Below are 13,928 nucleotides of genomic sequence, written 5' to 3' on the forward strand. Positions count from 1 at the left end.
TGGCACCACTAAGGAAAATATAACCCTCTGTACCGACTATTCGACCTTAAGGTGCAACTCACTGTAGCATAACTATTAAATTACTAACTTCACACCGAAACAATTGGAACACATTTAGTAAAAGAACATTAAGAGTGTATTATATTAATCACCACGATAACAAAATATGTTGCTTTCCGTTTCGTACAACTTGACCTCAAGATCCATTTTGGAGTCAATGCTAGATCTTAGAGATCTCCAAATAAATACTGCAATATTTTCCGAAGTGCTCACCAAGTTTGTTTCGCGGAAATATTTGACATCCAAATCCAGATTTTTGTGATCCACTAAATTGAGAACGTTGGTTTGAATGATGCGCTTTAATTTTTTTAGGTCGATAACCATGCCCGTGACTGGGCTGACTTCACCGAAAACAGTTACCTCCATTTTAAAGTTATGGCCATGTCCATTTTCACCCGCGCACCTTCCGAAGATCCGAGTATTTTCCTCTTTATCGAGACTTGTATTAAATAGACGGTGTGCAGCCGAGAAAGTTTCCACACGCGTGACGTAAACTCGCGGATTCATTTTGACTAAAGCAATCAAACTACCCAGTGCTGAGACATTAAATACCGGCTGGGAGATGAAAATTATTGGTGGAAAACCGACCAGTAGGTAGTAGGAACAAGCACTTTAATCCAGTTTACTGTCATTCAGTAAGGCCATATACAAATTAATTTCCATGCATAGAATTAGCAATACACGTGCTAACTTCTTGTAAAATAGTTAATAATGTATGAGCTTAGCCAAGAAGCAATTTCTAATATGGTGTGCCTAATTAACTACTTACATTTAACTAGTCATTGCATTGAAACTTATAAGAAAAATAAATACTCCATCTTATAGACTTGCTGAAGTACAATATTGTTCCTTCTTGTTGAGACAAATGTTCCCCTTATTTGCGAAGTCACATCAAAGAAGTGATGGTTGAATTCACACCTAAAGAAGGTGTATATTTCGTAAAATGCACCGAATTATCTCCATCCCAGCTATATGTGTTTTATCACTTGACAAGTTGTATTAATTGAAAATGAGGCAAATCATTTGCCATTTGTGTAGTTCACCTAACTGACCCAAATGCACACCCCGGGTGTCCTTCCCTCTGCGGAGAGGGAGTGATTTGTCTAAGAAAGTTGAATTGAGGCTGTGCATTGTAGACATTAGTTACCTTGCGTTTTGTAACGGTTCTTGAACTTCTTGTGAGTACTCAGCCAACTTATGCAAAGTGTTTGCTAAGCTGGAGTAATTCACTATTATTAGCTGGTGGGGTGTCGCCAGATAATTGCATATACTCCCTTAAGTTTGTTCATTACTAGATTCCCCGTTTTTTCGAGTAAGTTGCATCTGACTGACTTGTTTACTTTGCTGAATTGTATCCTGTAGCACCAAGCACTTATTTTACCACGTGTACGTTCCACCAGGTCTTTTATTTGCCTTCAAGATTATCCATTTTTGTATTTTTGGGCCCAAGAATCGGGGGAACCTCGGTATGATCTACCAGAATGCCAATCAACTGAGGTATTTTGTGCCTAAACTTCATTTTAAGCTTCCAAAATGTGTAGAGTCACAGATTAAATGCTTCAAAAAAACTGCTGATTCTTCACTCTAACTTGCTTCATCCCCTTTTCAATGCGGAAAAAGTGGCAGATCTACCTCACCTCACACACTTGGACTTACATTCCAATAAATTTCGGTTGTTTCCTAATGAGGTCTTTTCGATGCCCCTTCTTAACGTAGTTTTGAATTAAATCTTTACGCAAAGTTATTATTTTACCATAGGTTTTGGATTTGAGCTTTAACGAAATCAGAGTGGTTCCTGATCGAATTGGTCTGCTCACCCGTATTAAACATTTAAACCTTGAAGGTGAACTTATTTGGTTTTGGCATGTTATTGGCAAGATTGCTGTAACCTGCGTTTTATTCGGTATAATTTGATGCTTGTTTTACAGAAAACTGCATTCAAAATCTTTCATCAACTATAGGGTATCTTCATACTTTAGAAGAACCCTGCTTTGATCAAAATCCGATAACTCGCTTACCTGTTGCTTTGGAAAATTTAAAACAGCTTAAAAACACTAACTTTCCTCTCAGTTCAATTACCCTCCCCTCGAAAGGTTTTGCGACTCAAAATTCTAACTGCTTCTTTAGATGTATATGATTTCGGATCCCAGCTATGCTCTCATTTCTTTGCAAAGGTATCCACGTTCATTTTCCTGAGCTTTGACTTATTTTCTTGAAATGGGTTTCGAAATTTTATGCATTCCAATAATTGGCATTTTCTGAAGGATATGGAGTGATTCCTACTATTACGAGTGTGATATAAGGTGATTGAGAAGGATTTGTTACCAGTTGTTTCTTGCATCCCTTGGCAAAGTAGCTGGAAGGTTAACGGAAGAAGAATCGACGTTTACTGATGCTGACGAAGTAAATTACATAAATGTTCTTTGTTCATCCTTACTTTTTACTGTAAGCGAAATACCTATAAACTGTTAATCTAATTTAGAATCTGATATTTCGAATGTTTCAGTAAATGAATATTTAGTATTTGGCTTGTGTGTATGTCTGTTGACACGACCTTTTAGCACTTTACAGGAATTAGTAATATCGGAGGATGACTAATGTTTTCAAGGCCTCAATTGAATACCTCATGTGATTGCAGTTTAAATGGGAGCTTTTCTGCGCTTGTGGTTTGTGTAATTTGGTAACCAATCTAGGTACAAATGTCAGGCCCCACTGTATGTTAAACCTAAAGGTGTGGAATACTGGTTTGACAATGTATTCTGACGTTTTAACTATTTTTGAAGCTCTTTTCTGGGATGGGTCGGTGCAAAGGGTATGGAGGTGGAGGATGGCATCCACCCAAAAAGCTTTACCGACAAGTGGAGGAGCACTTGTGCGCCCATGAGGAAATGGCGTGTCGGGCAGCTAAATCACGAGTCTCTTCTCTGAATAAACTTGCACAAGTATGCCTCCATTACAATCGTGCTTTACATGTTTTGATCGCCTCTCTCCCTTAGTGAATGTTTCACTTCGTTCTTGTTAATTTGTTCGTTCATTTTGAATCGACTTAGTCTTGTGTCGTCTGTAACTTCTTCAGTTATAATTTTTCCTTTGAAACTGAAATTTTATCAATGCAACTCTGAGAATGTATCCAGAGTCCAACCCAACGCTTAAGTACTTCTTCTTAACCCATTATGGCGCAGAAAGAGGGAGAAATGAAGAGCGAACTGGAGCAGTTGCGTAAACAACGAGAGGAAAGGAGACTCGAACTTGTGGCCACCCTTCGTGACACATTGAAACACGTGGATGATCCGATTCGCCATCTTCATCAAAAGCAATGGATTCAACGGGAAGATAACCAGCCACAATTCCCCATCAAACATCCATGTGAAACAATTACATCAGATCATCGGGAAATGATCCCAGGTTTGTTAAAATCCCTGTCTCATGGATAAAAATTAATTTGTTATGAAATGAGTCTTTCACCCCTTCTCTTAGGAACTTATCTGTTTGTTGTCCCTTGCTTCCTTTGTTTTTTGATGATCTATTACGCTTTATCATCAGAGTGCTCAAATTCACTAAAGTTTATTTAGGCCTTAACGTGTATTTTTGGAACCAAGCGAATGCGCCTTACTAGTAAAAACGGTGGCTTGAGAGCTGTCTTGCAAGTGTCTGCCTGGCACTGATAGCGATTTTCGATTAGCTAAAAATGGGGATTAAACCTTAACACATCTTACAGTGTCCAGTATTCTGCTTGGAATTTTCATTTTTATGTTTTTCTCCGCTATTTATGAATTAAGATTTGTCATGAAGGTGTCGTAAGTTGGATCCCAATGCTTCCCATCGGAAGAAGCAAGGTATTTTGCTATCACCACAGTGTGTCACCATTATGTACTTTCTTGAAACCCTGTTGTTTGGTTTGGTCTCGTTCGTTTCGCACGAACTACATCTTGAGCATAGCGGCACTGATTTTCAGACTTATCGAATCTCATATATCTAGCGGATCTTTTGTGATCTCTAGCGTCTTTTGAACCTGATTATTTCAATTTCTAGACTCGGTGGACGCTAGGCTTGACACCTCTAGGACAGGTCTAATGCGATGTTGTGGTTTAAGGGAGGATTGTTTAACCAGAGCAAACGGTCAGGACGAAATTGATTCTGAGCTGCAATGTATTCTAGTCAGCCGACAAGCAGAACGAGCTCAACTTGCCGCTCAGGTTGCAAATGAGGTAAATCAAGCCGTTAAGTTACAGGGAACTTTCTACTATCGTAGCTTTATTTGTGGTTAGAGTTTTCAAATCGAATTTTTACCGCAGTTGGCTGTGAATTTTCTAGTAATTCAATCATTTTCCATCGGCATCATCATCTTTTTTGTTCATTGTCACCTCAGAAAATTGTAGCACCAAAATGTGTTATTGAACTCTGCTTGTATGTTTATTGTCAGCTAGTCAACTGTCATGAGACGCTTAAGTAATTCATTGATGTACTTGAAGCAAATATCGTTGGGATGGGCGTTTACTTGATGCACTCAGTTTCAGTGTGGGAATTTTAAGAGCTGATGCAAAACGTTCTTCTCTATTCAATGGGAAGTCTGATCAATATTGCACTGCTGCAAGTTGGTGTTTATCCATAGTATTGTTATTTGTGCCTTGAGCTCACTGGTACCCTTAAACGCTATAGCGAATACAAAGTTAAACAAGCTATAATACTTTGAAGATATATAGTCCCTTAATTCAAATCAACTGCATTGCTGTGGTACCTCATCTATTTGCTCCATTTAGGAAAGTAAACAGATAAGGGTATTTGAATGCCTCCAACAACAACGTGATCTAAAGCGTCAGCAGATCGTTGATAATATTCGATTGGTGGAAACAGAACTCTGTAGTTTGACACAGGTTGAGAGAGAGCGCAAGAAATCCCAAAGCGCTTTAGTTGTGGTTCATTTTTCTGAGCGTCAGAGGCATCTCGTCCACTTGATGTCAGAGCTGCAGCACCAGAAAGAGCATCGTGAGTCGGATCTGCGGGAACTCCTGGTGAGCGCTGCTTCATGCCTTCGCATCGTTTAGATGCAATGGAAATTAGCTTGTTCCATATAATCTTGTGGTTGTCAAAAGGCTTATAACCTGCAAAGGAGTCTTTGTCCCTTTAAATTTTGTTACATTAAAAGTCAGCGATAAACAGCTCGACTATGCGCTTTTAACTAAATTAATTAAGGTAATTACAAATTTAGGTTTACACAAAAGTGTACTGCACCTGTTGGTTAAAGTGTTTATGATATGGTAGGATAAAGCATTGGTTCACTTTCATCATAATTCATCGAACTTTTCTCACCCCCCATTGGTCTGGTTCATTCGTTGTGGCTAAATGATATTCCCTATCTCGTTCTGTTTTCAGGTTTTTTGATTTAATAGAGGACTTGAGAACTTGGTGTTCATAACTTTTATTTTACAATAGAAGGAATTGGAAGAACAAAGGGAACGAGATCAGACGGAATATTGGCTGGTCCAATACCAACGTCTCATAGATAAGAAACCTTTGAATTTAAAAAAGGTATTTCCTGATGGTATTATTTTACCCCACTTAACCGCCATATCATCCCGATTATCTTGGACTCAATCCACCTACTGTCTTTATAAATACACCAGATGCAAATCTATATTTTAACAAATTTAAGCAGGCAAAGTCAGGTCTTGTCCACATTTGCTCTGATTTTCGGCTTAACTGTAGAATTATTTGTCCAGAATTACTTGTGCATATGTGATCGTACTTTATTGAAGTCATGTAAAATGAAATCTAGGCGCTTTCACTTGTTTTGGTAATTAGCACATTGAATTCCTCCTTATGATCTAGGAACTTTTGATGGGCGATGATGTATGCGCACTTCCAGCAGCACCCATTGCCTCTGAACACGTGGGTAACTTTGAGAATCATCACTCACCTTCTGACATGCCTACCTCGCTTGCAGTAGAGGATACAATTTTGGTGTGTCCGCTATTTGATTGTAAAAGCAAGTATTTTTATCGTAGTGTACTTCACTAGCTTACATGTTTTTTCTGTTTCTTTGTTCTTGTGCTAGCTGTTTATAGCATTAACCCGCTTTTCTATTATAACACCAAAAAGGTGCTTCATGCAATTTTACTCAGGAAAATCTCTATTACAGAAGATCCTTCTCCCAAAAACCATACTCAATTACCCGTGTTATTATTGGATTAATCATTATCGCTGTTAGAGGGTTGAAAAGTGTGCTACACAATTTCTACCATTTTGTGCACTGGAGATAATGTCATTGGTGTTCGAAAAGCAACTCTCCAAACCATTTTGGAATGTATGAACCTAGAGATCGGCTATCCCTTTCATATTTTGTTATCTGACGCCTGTGCGGTGTCGATTTCATCTTATTACGTTGCTCATAAAAGGCAAAGACCACATAAGCAGAGTAGTATTAACGGTTCTAGCAGTTGATTATGATTGATAGATCTGACAGCTAGGTAAACAGCTTATTTTATTCATAATCTAGCTAGGCATTTAAATGGGAAAGTTTCAATTCGCACATGTCATTAAGCCGAACAAAACCCGACTATAGGTGCAGTCTCCGCACCTTCTTTTGCGACTCTCTTCTGGTACAGACGTTTTTACAGTCTAACACCAGTTCCCATTGTATTAATTGAGTCATGATTGTCAGCAACACCTCCCAATTCTCACTAGGACTCTTTACCAGTACTTTCTGCACCGAGTGAAAAGGCGAATGGAGGCGGATTGACTATGATTAACACCGGTGATAATGGAATGGTGTCGCCCAGCGCTCCACCCGCAATTATAGCTCGCTTCGAGAGCGAGTGTTGTATATGCCAGGATGCTCAGGTGATTTGTGGTTCATACTCTCCTTTTCATTTAATTCCTTTTAATTGTTGTTGACCAGACATGTAGAAATTGTTTTAATTTCATTCCTTTTAAGCACGGGCTCTTCGCGCGATTTCATTCCATTCGTGTTTAACCCACAAACCCGCACTCTCCATTAGGAGTACAATTTATTACTTTAACAGGGGTGGGACACTGTATACTACGCATGAAGAGTTAGGTCAATCCACAGGCTGCACTTTCTTCGCTTTATTTTAGTGTTCAATCATATTCCTTCCATGTGGTCACGTTTGTTGCTGTAAACTGTGTTCAGCCAAAGTCATCCTTTGCCCTCTGTGCCGTAATACCGTGGAACAACACATCCAACTCCCCTAAGGGCGACAGATCGTCCGCACCTTTATCGATATTGTTCGGTTTTCAAATACCCCTAACAAGCAGCATCAGTCGCATTTAAAGAATCAATTATTTCACTGAATGATATGACTTCAGATCGATTACCAGTTTAGTAGATGTTGTACCTAAGTTTTGAGTTCACGCTTATAAAAACGCATTTTTGACCTATCACTATTCTTTGGCGTACTTGGCAATTCCTAAAAAATGTTGATTTCAAACACATTTCAGTCCAAACTCGGCTATGGTATCGTTTGAAATCTGTTTGTAGGCTTTATTATTGAGATGCATTCCTGCAGAGGCTCAAACGAGACAAAATCTTAATGGTACTGGTTAGAGCGTCGTGTAGCATGGAGTGGTATTGAATACCCCACTATCAGATACCGATCCCTGGTTCTGTACAATACTTAGCAGATGAATCGCGGTATTCACAAATCAAACCTCGGGTTTCTGATATGACTGCAAAGCGTAAAGCACAGTGAAGGGTGCTCTGAAAATATCCCGTCCGATCTGTCTCCCGGTATGTGCTCTTCTCAGACCGAAAACCAAAGTTACAATTCATCAATAAATAGCGAGATCTAGGGTTAAATCAACATTTGAAACCGCAGAGGAACTTTTACAAAGCTGGATAAAACAACGGTTTATGGCGTCCGAATTAGTTCTGACTAAGGTTATTTAGAAATATGGAGGGTAGCAAGATACAGGTGGGTAGTTATAAGCATAGTTAGAATCCGGCAGCGTTGATTCCCAAAATTGAGTCTAGAGCATCAGCCATACCAAACGAGCCAAAAAGGCTTTGAGAGAAAGAGAGTAGGATGTTTATTAATGTGGATTCGTGGAAGCTTTTACTGAATAGAGTAGCAAAAATAGACTTAAGGGGGGTGCATGTCTGACTTGTGCATAAAGTGGAAGATTTGTTGAGAGGATAAATCAAAGGCACACATAAGTGAGAACTGTATTTACAAACGGCGAGCAAGGTACCCTTAAGCCCCATCAGCATCCCCGAAAACCCTCTTGGTGACCATGAAAAATGCTTGCGTGCTGCGCGGATCAAGCTCGTTGTAACCACTTGAGCTGACATCGCTAGATGCATTATTCTCTGTCGCTGTCGCCCCCGCTGGGGTCATCCGACGCAGATGCACAGGCTTTGGAGGAACGGCTGGAAACGCATTCGCCACTCCATGACTGCCGCGTTGATGCGGAGGAAAATCCAGGTTTTCCGCATCCAAATAGTGGATCGCTGATCCGCTGGTAGCAGCAGCAGCGTCTGATGCGCTCTTCGGCTAATGTTGGGTAGGCATACATGAAACAGACACACTACACCAATTTCTCTTGAGATGGTTCTAGATACTAAACTACGAGTCAAACAGTAGATGAAAACTAGGGCAAGATAATCGAATAAAAATGTTAAATTATGCGATTATATTCAAAAGCCCAGCAGTTTTTGTCATATTCTATAAATAATAAAATTGCCAATTAATTAGTGTTCTTTCAATGAATAAAAGCAGCTAATTTATACCAATCTAATTATCGTCATACCCATGACGTATCTACAAACACGGTAAGTCTATCTAAACAAGCCTCCTGAGCAGCTTGGCAAGGAGATTCCAAAGCACGTAATTTCGTCACCCACCTTCGTACCAGCGCCTTCCCCCAGAATGGAGGGAGCAAAATCATTGGATAGTGAAGCTGCAGCCTCGGCCTCGCCAGCACCGCTGAGGGGTATCGAGCTGCTAGCGTTTCCGTTACCATCGGCATCACTCTCATTAATGTCACCGAATGAGACCGCACTCGATGAAGACGAGGTTGTATGGGTTCGGGATCGTTTAGGCAACTGGGTTCTGTTTTACACAAAAGCACTTTTTCAAGTGACTGCGTAGAATGCGTTTCATAATGGTGGGATTTGAAGGCTACATTGTTGCAATATCACAGTTATGAGAGGTAAAAATGCCGAAGTCTCCCGAAAGTATATTCTGTTGATGATAAAAGAACTAAAGAACCTGATTGCTGAGCTTCTATGGCACGTAAGGGAGGGAGTCATGCGCCGCAACCCACTTGCTAAAATTCTCGGGGATGGAGCAAGGAGATTCTTCGGTATGTGGCTGGCAACGCGTTTTTGTCTCTTTGCGCTCCGCAGTGCCCAGAACCTCCTTGTCTGGCTGTTCTGATTCTGATAACTTGGAGTGATCGCCAATAGCTATTTCAAGAAAGGGTAATCAGTTCGTAAAAGACGCACCGTCATTAATGTTGGCATCGATTGTTGATGAATCCCATACGTTGAAGTAGACACTGTCCGGACGAGGACCGTGTCCATCATGTAAAGGCTCTAAATAGAGATAACACTAGTTGAATGTTTTTTCTCAAACCTTAAAAAACGCCGAGTATCACTCAAATGGTGATACTAAGGAAAAACAAAAACACTATGATCTGGCATTTGTTTAAAAAGTTAGGGTAAATGAAATCCGATGATGAAGTCATGAAGAGAAAAGGATCGATAACAGCGGTGAAATTTAAATAAGAAGCAAGGGGTGGTGCACCTCGAGAGTTTCACTGAATAGTTTTTACAATGGACAAATGTTTCAAGTAGGAAAAAACGATTAAATATGCGCTTCACTGGGTAATGATACCCTTGAACGCTTTCATGAAGCCAAAGGAAGCATAAAAATGATAAAAGCATATGTTCAACTATCATCCACTACATCATACAATGTAATATTAGCAAGGCACGTTATATTTACGGGTTCATCAACCACCTGTTAAAAGTATTACCTTGGTCACTTTGGAAATTTGCTCCATTGACTGCGCTTCCATCACCTTTGAGGTTTACATAAGCGTGGTCGGGTTGCGGTAATACCTAAAGGTAAACAGAGTTCACCAACAACCAACAGTACCCAATGACTACGTTGCCATCGTTGTTTGATCTATTCGTTGTTCGCAATTTCAGGCAGTAATGTGATCACGAAATCGTCCAAAGCAGAAGTAATTCAAACTACCGAAGCTTGAAAACATTTTAGATGATTCGCTTAAAGCAATTATCTTAGTGGTCTGGAAATTGCTGCGATACATTAGTACATAGAGCAGCGAATCCCTATCGTCCAAATTACTTCGATCGACAGTCATGGGTACACCGATGCAGTACTTTCAGTGTGGACGAAATCACAACAAATAAAATGAAATGTGAACTAGCAAACTTTAACTGGTCAAGAGATCACTTTTCAATGCTTTGACGGGAGGAGCATCTTGATCGCGATCTAAACTGTTGATTAGTCAATAGACCCCCTAGAAACATCAATCTACCGTATCTGATGGGCACCTTAACATATTATACAGATTAAATTTATTTTCACCACAGCCATTAAACAAAATTGTTTACATTGACAACAGATGCGTTTATGCACATGCACTTCGCATTCTGCACAAGCGCTCAAAGCATCAATTAAGCAGGTCACACAGGTTAGCATCTAAATACGGCAAATGCATCTTCAAACATCTGTGGTTTGCACCACTGACTCGCAAATTTGGAGAAGCAATTAAAGACAACAAGCATTATTGGTTTCAGGGTTGCTTACGTGATAGCAGTCCTCATCATCAGCTGTAGTTTCTCCAAATGATGTTCTGTATTCCTCAGTAAACCCACGCTCCAGATAACCCTGCGACTAAAAATGCAAACTTTAATGAGGTCAAGAAGATGAACGTAGGCTGCATAAAAATTGCATGAACCGAGTAGGAAAACAAATCAAAGCGCAAACTCACAATGCTCGTCGGGAACTGTTTGAAAAAATGCTAGCGATCGATAAGACAAATCAACCTAATCTGACAGTATAATGAAGTGCCAGAACCTACATAGAAACTGTAGGATCCGCAGAAAACTAATTTCTTAAAACAGCGAATTAAGGTCAGTACCCAAAATTCCATATCACCATATGAGAACCATTAAACTCGCTTTTCCAAAAAAGACTGTTCATTCTGCGGGTGCTTTAAAGTATAGTAGTAGTATACCATAAAGACTACAGTGATGCCTCACTGTATTTACATGATTTGGAACGAAAAGTAGAGTACCCTGATGAGATAAAGCAAGCATTGAAATGGCTAAGAACGGAAAGTGAGTAACGAAGCGTGCGTGCAAAAGCTAAAAAATGGGTAGCTGAACAAACTATCTGTAAATATTGGACCACCAGGCTTTAGATTCATTTAGGATGCACTGATCAAGCCATTATCAAACGCAATCATGGTGGGAGTCATCTACATGGATGCGGGTAAACTTCTTCAGGGCATGCGTAATGCAGTTCCCATGGAATCTCCACTCACTTCCGTACCATAAGTTACAAAGGTCTACATGTTTCTTACAGGCAACCACGCGATCCGACACAGCAAAACCCTACTATCATGGTAACCCAGAATGTCTTGAATTTCCCAAGATTTTTGAACTTCCAACTATGATAAAGTATTTAATGGGCAACTACAAAACTCAAATTGCACTCGAGTATGTACTTCCAATAATTCCATCTGAGTAAAACTAGTGCAAATCATCGCAAAGGTTACCACTGTTATCGCTACCACTCACCTCGTTGGATTCGTTGGAGTTCATGAGAAAATTTGACACTTTAGCAGTGGTTGCTGGAATTACAGTGGACATCACTGGTCTTCGGGATGTAAAGTGGGTTAAACTGGAACTGTTTCGCCCAATCATATCTATAAAACAGAATGACTCGGTGGATACCGTATTTCATTGATGAGACATTCATTAGATTCTTGAATAAATTCTAACTCCCAGTTAAATAAAAGTCTTGAAATCAGAAACAGTACACCACCATGGATATGGTTGATGTGAACCTAAGCATACTAACCAACGAGAGGTGAACCCGGGATTTGGTCGGGTACCATACGCAAAACCTTAGTAAGTTGTGAGATCCAATCATTCATTTCTTCCAATGAATCGGCAGAGAAGAGGTAATCACGCACCTTGCCTCGATACGTGGTTTTTATTACGAACACATTAGACCATCTATTACAAGCCTTTTGTTCATAGATGCAGTCGCAGGAGTTGAGGTCTACACCACCTAAAACAAAATCAAGCATTAAACCAGTATACCAGTAACAACTGCGAAAAACATTGTTTAAAGAACCAAGAAAAACAAAACACTTTCTATCTAGGAAATACTAGCCAATGAAGGTATCTTGGATAGGTATTTTGCACTTTAAGAATGGAATACCTAGGGGATGATTGTCCGACTCATTCTTGTAATATTCAAAGAATATCTGAGTTTCAGTTGGATTACGAATTTTGTAGAATACACAAAACCGTTTCTTCCATCGCTAAAATTGAAGAGAAATTCAAGTATATTCGGGCCCACAGTCACAGTAAACAAATAGTGCGATCAAGAACCACTCACGGGCTCAAGAAGGACGTGGCAGCCCGTGCAAAGAAACTGTAAAGCAGAAGACGTTAAATAACATCTAGTAAAAACAACATTACAACGACGTCTTACACTTAGGCCTTGGTATTTCAGTTTTCTACCAGCTGAAGGAGCTTTTCTTAAATAGCCCTTAATTAGAACTTCGCGACTTTACAATAAGATATTTAAGTGGAACAAACCCAATTGGTTTGTATTCTCCCATATCAATCAAAAATTAACTTCAAAGCAGTGGCCATAGGTTGCCTCCAGTACACACGTAAAAAGTAACCAATGAAAAGACAACATAAAAACTGTAAACCAATCCATAAACAGACCTTGAAAAGCTCTCCTTAACACCATCAAAGTGTCGAAAATAATCATAGATATCACTTACGAACACTGGCACCATCTATTTATCCCACAAATCACATTTTAGGTAAAATTCAAGGTTCGAATTCACACATTAAGTAAAAAAGTAGGAGTTAATGGTTTGCAAAATTGAGTAGATACCGAATCAGGCAGTGAGTGCAAAATTCTTAATTAATTTGAGTTAGTAGAATATTTAGGCTGTTAGTGGAAAGGCGTGTTAAAGCAGTAAAAGGTTAATAGATGTGTTGATTAGCTGAAGGTTCTTATTAATTGAATTTGAACCAGCTAGTGTAGGGTAGATGGCCCAGACTTGTCGCTACACTAGTCAAATTTCGTTAACCCAAATAAAATTTTCCAAAATAGGTATAAAAGCAAATTTTTACAATTGGACCCGATTTTATTATAACTTTTGTGCCTTACTAATATCACATGTGTCAGACCAGGACCTCGCATTTTTTTTAAAACGACTTGTGCTTCAAAATATTAGCTCTTTTTTGTCTGCCTACCGACCTTAAACCATTGGTTTGTTTGAATAGTTGTCTGCGTTTTCCGCTTGATTTAGTACAATTGGGGTGTGGCTATTTGCCGCTCTTTCGTTGCTTAGGTGGGTTAGTATTCCCTAGTTTTGGGAACTGAGTTCGACTATGCGTGTATTTAAATTTGCCGCATGGTACTTTAGGAAAGTCTTTTTTGCACTCATTGCCCACTAAATGTTTACATGTAATTTGGTACGTAAAAGCAACTATAGAAAGTGTTCTTCTTGCTGTTATTTGCATGGCCTGAAGGATTCTCCCGACCTTCTTTTCCGGGCAAAGTTAACTAGTAAACAAGCATGTTTTCTTAGTTAATATATTGTTGCTTCTAGATTAATGCTGG

At 39.5% G+C, this 13,928-nt stretch overlaps 4 protein-coding genes across 4 annotated transcripts; 2 read left to right on the top strand and 2 right to left on the bottom strand. All coding sequences in view use genetic code 11, as the record gives it.

Moving 5' to 3' along the window:
- Nucleotides 1-144: 144 nt before the first annotated feature.
- On the bottom strand, nt 145-567 carry EGR_07892 (6-pyruvoyl tetrahydrobiopterin synthase; the record flags this gene model as incomplete). The annotated part of the gene is made up of 1 exon (XM_024497141.1): nt 145-567. One exon carries the CDS (start codon nt 565-567, stop codon nt 145-147), a length of 423 nt encoding a protein of 140 aa, XP_024348411.1.
- A 204-nt stretch (nt 568-771) lies between these two features.
- EGR_07893 (E3 ubiquitin-protein ligase LRSAM1) lies at nt 772-2,276 on the top strand (the record flags this gene model as incomplete). The annotated part of the gene is made up of 5 exons (XM_024497142.1): nt 772-807; nt 1,602-1,772; nt 1,819-1,903; nt 1,989-2,153; nt 2,188-2,276. The coding sequence occupies 5 exons, from the start codon at nt 772-774 to the stop codon at nt 2,274-2,276; spliced, it is 546 nt and encodes a 181-aa protein (XP_024348412.1).
- Nucleotides 2,277-2,855: 579 nt separating this feature from the next.
- Nucleotides 2,856-7,272, top strand: EGR_07894 (E3 ubiquitin-protein ligase LRSAM1; the record flags this gene model as incomplete). Its single annotated transcript, XM_024497143.1, has 8 exons — nt 2,856-3,002; nt 3,243-3,465; nt 4,093-4,268; nt 4,875-5,072; nt 5,494-5,589; nt 5,890-6,021; nt 6,745-6,900; nt 7,156-7,272. The coding sequence occupies 8 exons, from the start codon at nt 2,856-2,858 to the stop codon at nt 7,270-7,272; spliced, it is 1,245 nt and encodes a 414-aa protein (XP_024348413.1).
- A 998-nt stretch (nt 7,273-8,270) lies between these two features.
- Nucleotides 8,271-12,906, bottom strand: EGR_07895 (GRB2-associated-binding protein 2; the record flags this gene model as incomplete). Its single annotated transcript, XM_024497144.1, has 12 exons — nt 8,271-8,570; nt 8,921-9,128; nt 9,343-9,484; nt 9,524-9,613; nt 10,057-10,141; nt 10,857-10,943; nt 11,852-11,979; nt 12,135-12,347; nt 12,501-12,603; nt 12,681-12,716; nt 12,777-12,852; nt 12,884-12,906. 12 exons carry the CDS (start codon nt 12,904-12,906, stop codon nt 8,271-8,273), a joined length of 1,491 nt encoding a protein of 496 aa, XP_024348414.1.
- Between the last annotated feature and the right edge of the window lie 1,022 nt (nt 12,907-13,928).

This window comes from Echinococcus granulosus (assembly GCF_000524195.1).
Source record: "Echinococcus granulosus chromosome Unknown EG_S00090, whole genome shotgun sequence".
NCBI classification, from domain to species: domain Eukaryota; kingdom Metazoa; phylum Platyhelminthes; class Cestoda; order Cyclophyllidea; family Taeniidae; genus Echinococcus; species Echinococcus granulosus.